Below are 17043 nucleotides of genomic sequence, written 5' to 3' on the forward strand. Positions count from 1 at the left end.
CCAAACTTTTTGCAAATTAGCCAAGTGGTTACTGATCAGATTGTGAACATGTGGCACAGGAACCAATTATGTCAAGCCCACAGTCACATGGTTATGATTTAACATTGTAAAGCACACCAAGTGGGAGAAATAATGGTTAATAGAATGTTATTTTTAAATAAGATGGTTTTTGAAAAGTTTTGAAACAGTATTAGGTTGCTTTTGAGTTGTGAACTGGCCTCTATCTCTGCATACACTTTCACTCTTCGGACCTTTGTTTTTGTGACATACCCCCAAAAGTATGCAGTTATTGAGGGATGCGATTTGACTTGCTATAGGGAAAATATCTAAAAATAGAAAAACACATATTCCACTCTAGCACAATGGGTCTTTGATACTCTCTAATTATTAAAAAGTTCAGCTCTCTGTATTATTATTATTATTATTATTATTATTATTAGCAGTTGCAGCCCAGACTAAACTGGGAGTCTATGAGACTATCAGGAGTGCTATTTGCATATGAAAATGATCTCAATGTTTGTTGGACTGTAGGTTGTTATCAACAGGCACTCTTAAAAACATCCATGAATTAGCACTGCAAATTACTATAAGCAGATCAGCTAATAAGACAGCACATGTTTGTTAATTGTTATTGCAGTATTGCTCCCTCAGAAGGCTTCAACATACAAATGAGCTCTGTAACCAATCACATCATTCTTATTGCACGCAGTGAGCATTTTGAACAATCAAAAAAACTGATAATTACATAATGATTCTTTCTGAGTTTTATTTTATTGAATTTTTATTTTTTATATTTGTCAGTTTTGTTGTTCTTGAAAAAACAGCAAGCCACACCATTGACATTACAGATGCTGGAACAATATTTTTCTGTAAAACAACTATTTCGATGCTTGTTTTTCAGTTGAAATTGTAAAAATGCTCCAGAAAGACTTAAAATTATTTGAAACATCCATCCATCTATCCACTCTCTAAGCCGCTTCGCCATCAGGGTCGTGGGAGGATGCTGGAGCCTATCAGGGGCACGGGGAGACACGCAAGAAACACACACACACACACACACACACACACACACACACACACACACACACACACACACACACACACACACACACACACACATCTTCCAAGCCGCTTCTCCTTCTGGGTCGTGGGGGGTGCTGGAGCAGTTAAGAAACATAAATGTAATTAAATTTTTATGGATATTTCAAAGACAAACTCTGAAAATCCCACAGTTAGCAAAATCTCATTTTATACTTATGACACATTTGGGCAAAATATTGCTGCAAAACATCATAAATGCAATATTTTTCATTTTCAACACACAATGTGACTTTGATACTATAAGTAGAAGTGGACAAAATGTAGAAATGCTCAGATTTTCAGTAATTTTCTCAGTGGTGTTACTGTCAGCGATATCATAATTGCACTAAAGTTGTTTAATATATCAGACTACATTTTACACTTGATTTATTTATCATTATCATATCAAACACTGTTAGAAATGAAGGTTCTGTGCAGGTACATTTTTAATTCATCAAGGTACAAACAATGTAAATGTTCCCTCAAAGGTACAACAGTGGTTTTAAGGTCCAACTATGTCTTAAATAAGGTTCTTCCAGGTGAAACGTAGATATTTGTACCTTTCCATAACCTAATGTTTTAAAACAAGAACAATAAAATAAAAGGCCTGGAGATGTGACGGAGTGTGTGGATATTCTATGTTTTTGTTCAATATGTTAACCTTAGCAAATAAATAGAAATTGTGCAATAAAATTTGAAAGAAAAATGTTCCCTACAGAAGATACTTTGTTTCACCTTGTACTTTTTTCACCTTGACAATCAACAAAGCATGTAAATTGACCAAAGTACATTATACGAGGGCAATACATCACTCCAAAACATAATGTGACAAACAATGGAAGTGAAGTGAGAATCTTACCAGTGAGAACCAGCTTGAGCTTTCTAGCTTTCATACAACACTAGCAACATCGAGTGAAGCATTTCTTTAAAGGAGTCCCTTTAAAAATTAAATTAATAATTTAATTAATTAAATTTAAAAACTAATAATAAAAACTAATAATTAATCATTTAAAAACCTGTGCATACTTTCTCCATTGGTTTTCAGTTTGCTAGTTCACTCCTTCCCTAAGTGTGTCTGGACCCTGGTAGAGCTGACACAAGCTGCGGCCATGCATTCTGATGATGAAGCGTTTATTTATGCTGCTGAGCCCTGCTCCATATTAAGACTGCTTAGCTCTTCCCCCCACGGGCCCCCTGGGCTGTCCCACTCCTGCTACCCATCCTTATGTTCATATATTAAATTATGTGTCTGTGCTGTGCCACGTAATCTACATCAAACAAAGCTCCTTGAGACTGACACTGGATTTGACCCCATGCAGTGTCCAGGGGCTAATTAAAAACTAAGGTGCTGTTCTTCTTTCTTGTCTCTTTTACTATGGGCAATAATTTCAATGCAGAACAGAGCCTCAAAACATGCTGATAAAAGAAACCAAAGGGCAGCAGTTTCATGTGCACTGATCTATTTTTATATTTGGCTAAAAAGAAGGGCATCACCTAAAAACATAAGCAGACCAGCTATTAAGGCTACATAATACAATGTTGGTTAATTGTTAATGATCTTTACAATGCTGATATCAAAGGCTGCAATATGCAGATATTGCTAATAATGGATGAAAGCTACAAACAGAGCAAAGATTAGCATTAGGCAAATTATATGCTAAATAGTTCCCACTACTTTGACACTTTAATGCTTCTTCCTTTCAAATTAAGTTTGCAGGCATGAGCTATAAAAATCATTAAAAAACATAACACTACACAATCAGACTGAGCCATTGAAAGGCCCGTGTGCTGCATTTTTCTCAAATTTTATTGATTTATTTTTTACCCTGAGGCCTGCTTATGATATTTGTGTGGTTTAATGTACAAAAACCATCATAACTTATTCTTACATTACCATTTACTAACCTCAGGCTGTTTTTGTTTCTGTGCCTTTAAGACAGATTTATTTAAATGAGCTCTGCTCTGATAGGCTTTCCTACATTGTGCCTCATTCAAAAAGCACTCAGTTGAAACACTCCTTACAATGTCAGTGTGAATGGGTGGAGCTAAACTGCTGTAGGAAAAGTAGGCAGATGTCTCAAAAAGAGTTACAAACACAACGCAAAAGCTTAGGCACCCCATTCAAATGATGCTTTGTTGAAACTAAGTGAACACATCCTCAACAGAGAACACACTTCTGCACATTTTAATGCACAATAACTGTTTATTTGCTGAATTTAACATGTCAGGGGAAAACCTATACCACAAAATGTGGCCTGTGCAAAAGTTATGGCCCATTTTTATTAATATTTTTTAAATTAAACACTAAAAAACTTACTAAATGCTTTACTGTTAATACTTAATTCAGAATATAAAGAAAACTCAGTTCCCAATATTTAGACTTTATTCACATATTTAAATTTAAATGAAAGAAGAGAAAACAATATGCAACTTTTATCGAGCCAGTGATGCTAATGCTAGTTTCTGAATGACTCTTCTGCCCTGTGATGGACTGGTCACCTGTCCAGGGTGTATCCTGCCTTAAGCACGATGACCGCTGGGATTGGCTCCAGCAACTCCCGCGACCCAGAAGGAGAAGCGGCTTAGAAGATGAGTTTGTGTGTGTGTGTGTGTCTGTGTGTGTGTGTGTGTGTGTGTTCCTGCCACTTTCAGAGCTCCACCTTTCGCCACATACAGAAACCAAACTTCTAGACAGAACTACAAAAAAGGATCGAATTTTAAAAGGATTTCCGACTAACTTTATACTGGAAAACAGTGGCTGTGTCATGATTATCCATCATCATTTTAATGATGCAGAAGTTTTTTGTTAAGAAGTTTTGGGAACCACTCTTTGCCCACCTTTGAGAAATGACACTGCAATCTCATAATGGATTTGAAATGCGAATCTGTTCCAACTGAAATGGACAAAATGACTGTTTTCAAAGTAGAAAATTATCCCGATGGGCAACATGACAGATAATGCATATAGTGAGCCCAAAATTATGCTCTTTTTCCATTTTCTCAGCAGCATACACAGGGGAGTTTGAGGTTCAAAAAAATGTGACAAAAAACCTGACTCGCATTTATAATCAAGCTCCAACGATTTTGATGCATTATCATATGGTAGTCACTATGAAAAAAGTGCAAAAATTGGCTGAATTTCACTATCCCTGTTCTTTTCAAACTGTCTAGTTTTCTCAGGCAAGGATGCTTCTAAGCATCCTAAACCAAGCATGAATCAGACCCAATTTGCTAGCTTTTAGATAACTCCAGTAAATGAGTAAATGAGCACAGCCCTAATTTAGCATTCCCCAGTCATAGCTGATTTGCCCAGGGATGAAAATGAAGCTCCTTACTGCAAGGAGAAAAACGGAAAGAAAACAGCCTGGCCATAGTGACATGCTCTAGACATACAAGCTCCTTGAGGTTCGAAGTGAGAGGGGAGGGTGCCGTGACTTTCCTAATAACCCTACAGTGCATCAGCACTTGCAGTTTGAGTTATTACCTGTCAAAGACCCCTAGCCCCCTCCAGGTTAGAGCTGCACTCCTCTGGGATTGCTTGGCTGTCTGAGGCAGGAGAAAAAAAACACTCTATCCGCAGTGGTCCTCTTGAAGATTGGGTGTGGATGATATTGTCACTGTCGTGAGAAAACCTTCATCTCCAAAATAGTGACAATACAAGAGAAGGTAAAAATGTTCAGTAACACTTTACTGTAGGGTAACGTTCATAAGGCTACATGACACCCACATTAGCTTGTCATGACAACTTACATAACACTACATAAATTATTCCAATAGGCATCATTCGCCATAAAGGTTACATTAGCCAATTTTGATCAGTTATCTGAATTAGCATTTATAACAGATAATATAAGCATTCAGAAACATTTATATTTGGCTATGTCAGTTATCATAATAAGGCCCTGTAAGTGTCATGTAGCCTCGTGAACAGCACCCAGTAGAAGTGTTATCAAATGTTCTTAACTTTAAAAGGGAATTGGCCTGATTTTTCACATTGTCTATATAATTAAATGCTTAAGATGTAAACAAATGGGTGGTTTGTTGTGAACCACCCACTCATAGTTTTGAGATAAGGTAATAAGGTAAAGGTGGCAATAAGGTACATGCAGAGTACAAAACAAATCTTTTTTTTTTTAGATTTATCACAATTCTACTATTGTCAACATTAAATATAAACACTCAAAAGACATATATAGGTGCTTTTGGATAGTAGATATTGTTGTAGATATTGTACATAATATAATGGATATTGTTGCTATCGTACTAAAACCTTGCATCTCCAAAAAATTATACATTACAGGAGGTGGAAACAACTTAACTATTAATGGACCTTAATGGAGCAATGGACCATTTCTATGGGTCCATTTATCATGACACAGTGTAAAGGGAAGTTACCAATTTCAAATAATATCAAAAAATAAAAAGTGACAAAACTAGAGATACAAAGTTTTGTCTCAACAGCAGTGATACAATGGCTATATTTGTTTTAGACATCACAACCCCTTCCTATCACCACCACTATAATAAAATCTGAGTTACACTTTCTGCAATGAACCATGTCACACCAAACCACTCTGAATGACTTTGTGTAAATCTGTGTTTTTAAATTTTGCAGAAATTTTGCAAATTCCACTTTAATATATGTTAAGTCAGAAATTTTATTCTAATAAATTTCAAACTAGTTCTGTTGGTCCATTCTTCATGAACATGTTCACACAAATGTTCAGATGAGGGAAAAATAGTTTAATAAAATTACAAGAATATTCCAAGAAATAACGTTTTAAAATATAATGCTCACTCTCTAGGCCTCTATACGCTGCAACAACAGCCGTTTTGGAATAAATGATGTCACAGAAACCAGTGCACTTACTGTTTAACCCCGCTCATTCACATTGAAGTTATAAAGAAAGTTTCAGGTTGGGCTGCATTTTTAATAAAAGGAGTGCAGCCAGTCATTTGCATACATCTGTTGTTAAGACACAGTAGCAAAAACACCCTGTTTAATTTGAGGTTATGTAAAAATGAATTATAAATGAATGTTGGTAGATGAAACAACATAAACCTCAAGTGGAATAAGAATAACAAATGCAAGAAAGTGTAGGATATGAGTCCTTCAAGGATACACTAGCTGCGGTTATATTTGCAGAGGCATTTGTGCGGTTAAATATTCATGTAACTGAGAATCTAATTTTGATAATAATGGCTGATGATGATATGCAGACAAATATGATCCATCTAGCCTATTCTTCTATCATGTGGCACCTTTGAAACCTTTCAGCGACCCATTATCCAAAGTCTACCCCATTATTATTCAGCATTTTGTCATTTTCACCCCATTAGCAAACAGTTGCCAACATGAACAGAAAAAAGAGAAAAGTACATAGAAAGTGGAATTGTCAGCCTTTGTTGTGATGCCTATTCATGAGGGGCTTCTGCATCCAAAGCTTGTCAGGGTTACAATTGACAAACTACAGCAGTTTCAGTTGCTCAGAAATAATCACGCAACGTGAAGCCTTATTTCAAGAGACTTTCATGTTGTATGATGTGCAGCAGATTCACAGTGTCAGGCTGCTTTTTAATCCTGAATGGCAGGCTGCGTCTTTAAGCACAGCACAACTATTAGGCCTCTATCCCATATCAAAAATAAACAACAAAAGAATCGGGTAATAAGTCTGATTTGACTCGCTGAATTGTGCTTCATTCTTTCTTTCTCAAATTTAGCCGAGATTACAGCCCAGATGGAGCATCGCTGGAAACGTTAACAGTAGAGTGTAACGTCTGAATATTTGTTTACGACTCAGTTCATGCATAATTTAGCATTAGTCACAATTCTCCATTTCATTTTCTGTAAAGGAAAGAGAAATTGGAGCATCTTCTGAATTCTAATTGATTTAAGGGTGACTCCCCACAGAGGGCCCTTTCTCTCTCTCTGTGTCTTTTTTTCTCTCATAGACACATTATGACACTGTTGTGTACTTGCTCATTGTATGATATTTATTGCTTATTTGATTTGTGAAAACAGTGATGAGAAAAGCACTGCTGTAACTTCAGCACATGGGACTTGGGAACTAAATTCAGCCCTAGACTTTTGTCTAGACCAGCCCACTACAACACACTGACCCCCAAAAACCTTCATGAGAGCTTGCTCTCATAAAGTACCCCTCTAAGGTGATATGTTTTTTTATGTGACACAACCTTGCATCATGTTTATGTAATTATCTGTAGTACTTCAGAAACAACATAAAATGTTTTAAAAAGCCTCTAAATACTTTAATACTTTAATACTTTAATCACAGTCAGAGTATCTAAACCTGGATTAATCACAGCCTGAGTATCTAAACCTGGATTAATCACAGCCTGAGAATCTAAACCTGGATTAATCACAGTCAGAGTATCTAAACCTGGACTAATCACAGTCCAAGCAACTAAACCTAGATGAATAATAGCTTCAGTATCTAAACCTGGATGAATTACTACTGAGTATCAAATCCACGTTCTAAGCCATAGAATTACTGCCTGAAAATATAAATCACAGTCTAAGTGACAGTTTATTTAAACCTGGATCAATCACAGCCTCAGCACCGAAAACTGGATGAATAATTGGCTGAATATCTAAACCTGGATTAGTAAAAGTCTGAATATCTAAACCTGGATTAGTAACAGTCTGAGTATCTAAACCTGGCTTAATCATGGAAACTATTACTTAGCAGACTTGTAAAAACTATAGACCTTGTAAATTCATACAGAATGAAAAAAAAAAACAAAGAAAAATAACAAAGATCTTGTTTGTAATCACTAAAATTGTAGAACCTTCCCAAGTAAAACTAATCCATCTTGAATAGGGCTAAAGCAAAGTCACAAAAACAGCCTGTTAAATTTTAATGGAATGAAGAGAGGCTGAAAATGCTCATGTAAAACTAAATTATGGTTGTTTTATAATATATCCACATATATCCACAAATATCTATTCACAACTCATTGTGAATTCAATATCAACTCATTTAAAAAATAATTTTAAAAAGATAAAAAAATTACAATTCTCTTTCAAATCCATGTGTTCTTCTATTCAGCTACATGATATCAATCAGTCAGTTCAGCTCCCTGTTGAGCTCAATGAAGGCAATCAATCATGCTGTGCCTGTGATAGTGCTGTACCACTGAGATGGATAACTACAACCCAAGGTTCACTATGAAACAGAGTAGAGAGCCATTTTATGAAGTGCTAAATTACTAACTAATGTTAGGAAGCTAGCAAACTATGTAGCTAATTACATTAACTTTGCTGATAAGTTGTGGAAACAGCCAGCTAAATTGTCCATTAATGTAGTTAGGCTGCTGCAGTGTCTGGTGGCTGAAGCCAATCTGCCAGAAAAATACATAAATTTACTGATGTTTGGCAGATGTCAGGTGCTAATTTGTCTGCAGTGTAACAGATGCATCCGCAGTGTAACAGATGTGACCACGGTGTCACAATATCATCTGTCTCTCTGTTTGGCAGATATTTCAGGTCAGGAGCCCCACCAGTGATCAACCCCCTCAACACTCGTTTCCCACGAGACACCATCATCCCAGGGTCCTTCGCTGTCACTCTGACATGGACGCTGCCCAACCGTACCACAGGGGTGTTCAATGTCACCAGCCCACTCCCTGGAGACTGGTTCCTGGCTGCACATCTACCAAAAGACGAAGGAAAAATCTCTGTCAAGGTCAGACTGGCATATCAATGTCAAGTCCACTGAAATACTGTAAAAAAGGGGATTTATTTGATTCACATGTGTACATCATCTCCACATAAATCAAATATATACATCATATATTATTGCGGTTGTCGGATCAAAACCTTGTATCTCCAATATTGTAACTTTACAGGAGAATGTAAAAACATACTCTACTTTTAATGGAAGTCAATGGAACCAGACTTTTTTCAAGTAATTTTAGGTTATTTCTTTTGTTCCATTCATCATGGAATTTACAAACAATATATAGGACTATGGGTATTTTCAAATTATGTCAAAAACTGGAAAACGACAAAAATGGAGATACAAGGTTTTGTTCCGACAGCAACGTTATGCTTATTATATGCACATGATTTTATCTTTCCGTTTCCTCACTTTAGTAGACCTAGACCGTTTCTACCCTTTATACTAATGGTCATCTTCTTAGGTGGTGATTACAAATCAACAACAATTCAACTTTATTCCTCAGAATTCACAGCTATGATCACTGATAACAAAAGCATGGTATAATTTAATCTTCACTATTCCTCACTGGTAGCTCACTGAAACGAGTAGTGAAATTCAAGCAGATGCAAATGCAAATTCTAAATTTGTGAGATATTATATTATGCTTTGAATTTGAAGACGCTATTACAGTTATTACCATGTGTACAGTCTTGTTTTACAAAAAAAAACAAACATATTTTACATTTTTGGAATTTTTAGACATTACATTGAATGATGTAAGATTGAATCACTTATTACTAATTAGTTACTTAATTAATAACAATGTAACTCATTATTAATAGTTATATAATGACCTAAAAACTAATTTTTGTAATGCATTACTTACATATTGCATGATTTTGCAAAATTGCAGCTACAATTCTAAACCTTTAATGAACTTTCAACAGGTGAAATATGTATACTTACTTTTTAAAAAGGAGAATTGCTTTTATTCTAGAGAAATATGAAATTATAGTTTAAGCTATACATGAAGATTTTTTAAAATCTCCATCATTCACTAATTTGGTGAACAAAGTCATTTTGAAGTAGTTATTCATAGTCATGGTGATCAGACATCTGAAGAATTTAATGCCTCTAAAAGCGTCCTTCCAGAAAGTTTTTACATGGTTATGGTCAGAATGGTTATGAATATGCCATCTGATGCCTGAGACACTGTTTTACCATGATTGAAAAAAAGCTTTTTGTGTAAAATATGGTTTTCCTGATGGAAATGTACATGCAGGGCATTGTAAGGCAAGTAGTCTTCAAAGAAAAGGCTTTTTTAGGATATACCATTATTTCACCATCATCAACATTACGCATAAAAACTCTAATGAGATGTAGGTTCAGTGGTCATTTTGGATAATAAATTAAACAGCCACAGCAGACATCACAATCTTTGGTTCCTATCACAACTGACCAAGTTGGCAAGTTCCTCTACATTAACCACTCTGAAGAACTTTGTTTACATCTCAGTGATTGAATTATGATTGAATTGTGCAGACATTTTCAATTTTGTGTGTCTATAACTTAATTAAATGAGTACTGTGTGTCTATGCACGGAAAACTGAAGCATCTGATAATGTAAAAAAAAAAGTCATTTAAAACACCCACCAGCCTTTTATTACACGGAAACTTCATATTAATTCGCCCATGTACCAGAATTATAGCAGTCACTCTTTTTTCCTCTGGAGAAAAACAGCCAATACAACGCATTTACTTCTTGAAAGAACACAATTATTGGGGTTATAGTCAGGGTCAATCATGCATCATGGGATATGCTTAAATTATAACGTGTCAGCAGTTGCTAAATTAGGGACTCATAATGGCTTTCTGCAAGTCAACACAAATGTACAGCAGGCTGTACTGTTCATATTGTTCCCCTCGGGGGAAATTGAAATGAAAAAAAAAGAAGCAGCAAATGGAAGGCATTTAAAAGAGTTGTGTTCTTGAGACTCAGACCAGGATTCCTACACTAATATTCTGTATTATCGTACGGAAATTAGCAAGTGATTTGCACTTAGGACCACCATTACCCCACTCTAATAGGTGTAGAACTAATGTTGCTGCTGCACCGAAACAATTTAAAGCAAATGCACATTTCATTGTTTGTTGAGTCAACAGATCTCCTTGCTTTGCAGCAAGAGGGTATGAAATATATGAGTGGCATGACTAGACACAAGCATAATGGACTGACAGCAATCTACTGATAGCATGCACTGTAAATACAATGTGCAATACAGTGCAAAAGTCTTAGGCATCTATATTGTTTAAAACATTTATCTAGGGAATAGGTATGTTTCAATAGAATAGATGATAAACATTAACATGATTTAACTCAATGAATCTTTGATTAGCCACATATGTGTTGTTTTCTAAGGCCTTGTTTACATCAACAGCAATTTTGAAAATGTATGCCCACATTAGAATGCACAAAACAACTCAAAGGGAAAAACCTAGAAATAATTGATGTAATATGCCTCAAGAAGACCATTGTGAGCACGGGCATTGCATAAAATATAGACCACGGTGACACTAAAGCAAACATTTTGTAAAACTGTGATGGCAGCATGTTACAATGAATGGGCTTTGAATTGCAAGCCATCAGACCCCTGTAATTCGACACATAGATTCTTCATTTGATTTCTGCCAGAAAATAAAAAAAAAGTGAAAGAAAGCCAATTGCTTGCTGTCATAGGGTTATTTACATTGCCGTGGCTACGCCACTGCGTCTGAAACATCCAGGTGTCCGGTTTTCTAGCTTTTCACTCTGTTTGATTAATGAAATTATCACTTTTTTTCAAATATATCTTTGGTTAGGGAAAACCATTAAAAAAGCCTCAGTTTTCAGAAATGCTGTTTTGGTATGGACAAAGGCCTTTGAAAACTATATCATTAAAAATATGTTGATATGTGTGGACAGGGCCTAAGTATAGTTGACTATGCTAAAGATACAACAAATAGAGATTAGGTTGACAAAATGCCATAGTATCCTTTTAAGTCTTTCCTAAGAGTCTTGCAACCTTTCACTTTCATCCAAAATCCTACTTTTGGCTTTGCACACAGTACAGGCAATTACCCAGACATAATGGATGGATAGCTTGTGTTAAATGGCTTGTGATCAAACGAGTGAAGTGTGAGCTCTTTTCTCGGCGAAAAAGTAGTTCTTATATGCACATACGTGCCTACATAAATTTCATTTCCTCAGAGGGACATGCTTTATGTCTATATTAATATGCAAAGACTTGGCTCCTTCTCCTAACCACAGAACATTTATAATTGGCTACTTATAGTTGGCATGCCTCGGCATGTACTCTACATATGGCATGTTTTCTCTCAGCTGTTCACAGTCACATCTGGATTGATTGTGCAGCTGTGCTTGAATGAAGATGAGTGTTTAGCCTGAAAATTTAAAGGAACATGCTCATCATGCATATAATTCAGATTTCTCAGCTTCCATATTAAACCAAAATATATGTCAATAGCTACTTTGCTAATACCTTCATCTTAAACACTATTTAATCTGGATTAGTTTTACCTGGGGAAATGCTGTAATTTGACAGAATTAGTGATTTCAATCCAGTATTGGTCTGCAGTGTCCATTTTCACAAGTCTGCTAACTAATAATTCGAGAGCAAATTAATTTCTATAATTTGTCAAACACAGAGCATCTTTGGTAATAGTAGTCCTGTTTGAATCAACCTCATTGTACTAACTAAGCCCAGTAAAAGACAATGGTGCTATCATTTATTGGTGACTAGCAAACAAGAGAAACCACTAAAATGTAGTTTGACTTGAAGTAGAAGAAAGGAGAAATATCTCGAAAGTATCTCTTGCATTGCAATTAATGTGCTGGGTTTTTTTTGGCAGGTTTATTTAGCCCACTTTAGTAGCCAAATAATAATAAATCTGGTACTATTCCGGCACGAGCTTGATTCATTTTGGCAATTCTTGTCTGTGCTTGTTTCTTTGGCCCTGTTGGCCTGTTTAGACAATACAACAACAACCTTAAAAGCACTCACATGATCATGCCATCCCAGTAGGGGGCTGTAATGCTTAACCTCTTAAAATCCCAGGCTTAGTACATACTAAGGCTTCTTGCTTAGTAACAAAAGGGACTTCAGAACCAGGCTGAGATATTCTTAGGCTATAGAACATTTTGAATGCAGCCTGTATGTGGTTTTGGGATTTGGAAATCTCTCTGGCGGAAATGTGTAACTGCATATAACATGCATAAGAGCACATGAAACTGTTGGTTGTGCTTAGCACCCCTTCCACTAGTAGATGAATTTGAAGACTACGCATGCTTCTAAAGTGTTTTCAATAAGAACTTAGTGAAGGACATGTCTATCAAGGATGTGAGTGAATTATCTACTATTGTCATCATATACATTTATTTATCAGTATAATGTTGATTTTTCATTTGAGACATAAACATTGACCTAAACATTATGGCTAAATTAATTAGCTTTAGAGGAAGTAGCAGCCATGAAGTTAAAGTGCAGAGACTCCTTTGAGATTTGCCCTTGTTATTACAGGTGAGTCGGTTTCAGTTTAGTTTATCCCCATCATACTGGTACACAAATGCCCACCCTCCTGAACCTCCTGGGCTCAACCCCTACTTTTACTGGGCGGCCCGGAATTTTGCACTTTGCCACTTGGTTGGTGCCTTCTCTACTGTTACATTTTTTTCTACATTTTTAGTGCGCTTCACTTTGTGCAGGCAGCTTTATAACTAAGGTAAGTGTATCCCAGTGGCATTTGAGTGCTTTGTGTATCTACTCGTGTCATTCTTTTTGTATATCTGAAGTTCGAATATAAGTCTCACATACTAATAAGAACCTTTGATTCTGAGTATATGGCCTTGAGGCAGCCCATTATGCTGCCACAGCTCTACAAAGTCACACTATCAAGCATTGTCCTTCTACATGACTCATTCACCACATAGCCTGCACTTCAGACTTTCCATTTAATTAACTGTAGGAGTTGCAATCACAGGGACATGTACATGGCTAGACTATGAACAATATACTCTTCTCTTTGTGGTCTACGTTTAGGACGCTATTTTTCTCTAAGTTCATCATATGATGACCAATTACGTGGGACTGCAGGGCACTCTGGTATTTCCTCTGGACCTAAGAAGACACCATACCAGACAATGGCCTCATAGCAGGCCCTAGCTGGAATGGATAATTAGTGCAAGTGTGGATACAAGGACAAATCTTTTATTTATAAAGCACTGCACTGGAACAACTTAAACTTGGAGGGTCCAGAGTTATTTTCCATGGAGGGCTGAGTCATTATAGTTTTAACAGTAACACACACCTCTCCTGTTAGGACAAACCATCCTTTGGCTGCACTTGGGTGACGCTGTTAAGCTTAAAAAGCACCACAGTAGATGTCTCAGAAACAGTATGAACAGCTTGAGAGTCAGCATGTTAGCTGTGTGACCAAACAAGTTTGATATTACAAGTCTCTTAACTGTCTTTTAGGCATTATACTCTGTAAAATATTTTGGAGCAAAGCATTAGAAGAACTACTTTTTGTTCCCTGAAGAACCTTTCAGTAGATGGTTATATGAAGAGATGTCTTTGTAAATGAGATGTCAGTAAACAAAGAACCTTTAGAAGTTTAAAGAGCTTCTGCATAATGTAAAAGTATGATTCACCCTATTAAACAAAACATGTACAGTAGATCAGCTTGTGGAAATGAAGCTTTCTGATACCATGTTTCTATCACTATATAAAAGAAGGACAGTGCTGCTGTTACTGTTGGATGTGCTGGGATAGCTTCCGAGCAAAAGCATGAGATCACAGCTCACATGCTCAGTATTGGTAAGCACTTGTTGATTTGTTTAATAAGAGTAACATTAAAATCATGAGTGAGATGTGACTCATGCTTTTTCGTGTTCAAGATTGCAGCTTGTGACACAAACTAAATTAAAAAACACATTTTCATTTTGTTAACTCTGATTTTTCACATGTCTAATAAATGCAGCACTAACATTCAGAAATTACATAATGTATGGATCATTCTACTGAGTTGGTTCAGAGTTCATATTTTCATAGGTTTCATATTTCACACATGGTCCCCCATAGATGATCTACAGATACTTTAATCCTTGACAACATTTCTGATGATATTCAGTTGACTATCAACAACATTATGGTTAGGCTTAGGTGTAAGCTTTGAGGTTCGGGTTAGATTTAGTGTTATTTAGTGTCAAAACAGATTTGATAGAATCTTACACACTCAACTTCAAGTTCAGTTGTAAGAAATATTTAGTTGAATGTTACTTAATGATATACTGAGCATTTACAAAGAATCTACAGTGGACCGTCTAAATAAAGTACCCTTATTTTATTTGAACTGACTTGAACTTTTTAGACCTTTTGCTGGAGTGACTATATAACTACTTACATTCATTTTATTAATATAAATAATTGAACAATCAATTTTATCAATGATCATTACACTCCCAAAGCAAAGTGTTTCAATAGTCACTGCTGCACTAATGACAATATTAGCTCATTTTGAGCATAAATGAGAAAGGCTAGCCAGTACATGGTTAGCAAACACAGCTTTGACCACTTGTACATGTGTAAAATCATAGTATTTTCATTAAAATCAAAAGAGTGTACTTAACTGCAGAAAAGAAGTGTTTCTATAGTGACAATTCTTAATGCTTTTGACTGATTTTCAGACTTTGAGACAAATTTGCTTTAAAACAATGGAACATAACTGCTCATCATGTGACCATGAGGGACAGGGATGCAGTCTCACTTCCTGTTATAAAATACAGGGGGGTGGCTAAAACAAGGCTCCGCCCATGGACTAAATATCTGCTTATTTCAGTAGTGACATGAAAACATGGGACAGAATCTCATCCATCACAATTAATGCCTTGGTATTATTACAGGGAGATTCACACAAAAGAGGTCCTGGATATTCTGTTGTAACTCCCGTTAAGATGAAGCAATCTGAACCAAAAAAAAGATACATACCATAAGTACATACCTTGACATGTGTGTAATCAATTGTATTACATGCTGGAAGTGATCTCTGTTTTCTGCCAGACACATGGAGGGGTATGGGGGTATGCACCCGGAAGTTGCAAACAGAGGTTAAATGTCTGGTGTCCAGCGTCTACCTCATCACTCTGATGCAGGGGCATCCTGACTTGTTCAAAGCTCCATATACTGAAGAACATATTGCTTCGTTTAGATTGCTTCTTCCTAACGAGAGTTATTACAGAATATTTATGTATTATTTTGAGTGAATCTCTCTGCATAATCCTTAATATAAATCACAACATAATGTTTGTAAATATCTATCTATCTATCTATCTATCTATCTATCTATCTAATATATATATATATATATATATATATATATATATATATATATATATATATATATATATATATATATATATATACATATATTTTTTTTAATGCAGTAGAATGTTCCATATACATTATATAATTAAAATGTGGGTCTGTGTATTGGCCCTTGCAGTTTAATAGGATAATTGTATATATATGAGGATAGATATGGCATTAGAATACATTTTTTCAACCCCAGTCAGATTGGTTTAAGTAACTCCGTGACAAACAACAGCTTGCACTGTGGCAGCTCTACTGATGCATGGTACAATAGTGCACAGAGGTGAATCATTACAGCAGTGCTAGAGGACGTTAGTTTTTGCTGATGAGCTCCATGCTAGTCTCTCTGTGGCTAATCAGGGGGCAGCTCGGTGGGCATGCAGTCACATAAGCAGATGGCTGTGGTGTGGACGGGGAGGTGGGAGAGCGAGAATGGTGGGGGTTGAAATGGAGGAAATCATAGCACCATGGATAAGCTAGCTGTCTCTTCTGGCTGGAGCTGCCATGGGAATATAGCAGTGACCAGAAGCTCTATGGACTGACAGTTTGTCTCCTGCTAACCAGACTCAGTGTCTGAATCAGTGGGCTAATTGGGAGCTGTCATCAGTTTAGAGACATGATTTCAACCCAGAGCACCCAACGTTCGTTTTGGGCAGATGCCACACAAAAGAAAACTGTCAGTTTAGTACCAATTTGTTTCTCTGCTGCATTTCTAATTAGCTGCCAGCAACAAGCCAAAAGCATCTGCAACAGAAGACATTGAGATGTAGGCACAAGTTTATTTGTCTTAGAAAACAAAAGCAAACACAAACAAAGTATGAAGAAAACAAAGCAGACAGAGAACACCAAAACGTAAG

The 17043-nt window shown here is 36.2% G+C and overlaps 1 protein-coding gene across 1 annotated transcript in view; it reads left to right on the top strand.

Annotated features, from left to right (window-relative positions):
• tmem8b (transmembrane protein 8B) overlaps positions 1 to 17043 on the top strand; it is a 243199-nt gene that overhangs the window by 98295 nt on the left and 127861 nt on the right. The window contains exon 3 of the mRNA XM_017695531.2: positions 8579 to 8786. Within this exon, the coding sequence (XP_017551020.1) occupies positions 8579 to 8786 (208 nt within the window). The remainder of the gene's footprint in view (positions 1 to 8578; positions 8787 to 17043) is intronic.

This window comes from Pygocentrus nattereri, chromosome 20 (genome assembly GCF_015220715.1).
Source record: "Pygocentrus nattereri isolate fPygNat1 chromosome 20, fPygNat1.pri, whole genome shotgun sequence".
NCBI lineage: Eukaryota > Metazoa > Chordata > Actinopteri > Characiformes > Serrasalmidae > Pygocentrus > Pygocentrus nattereri.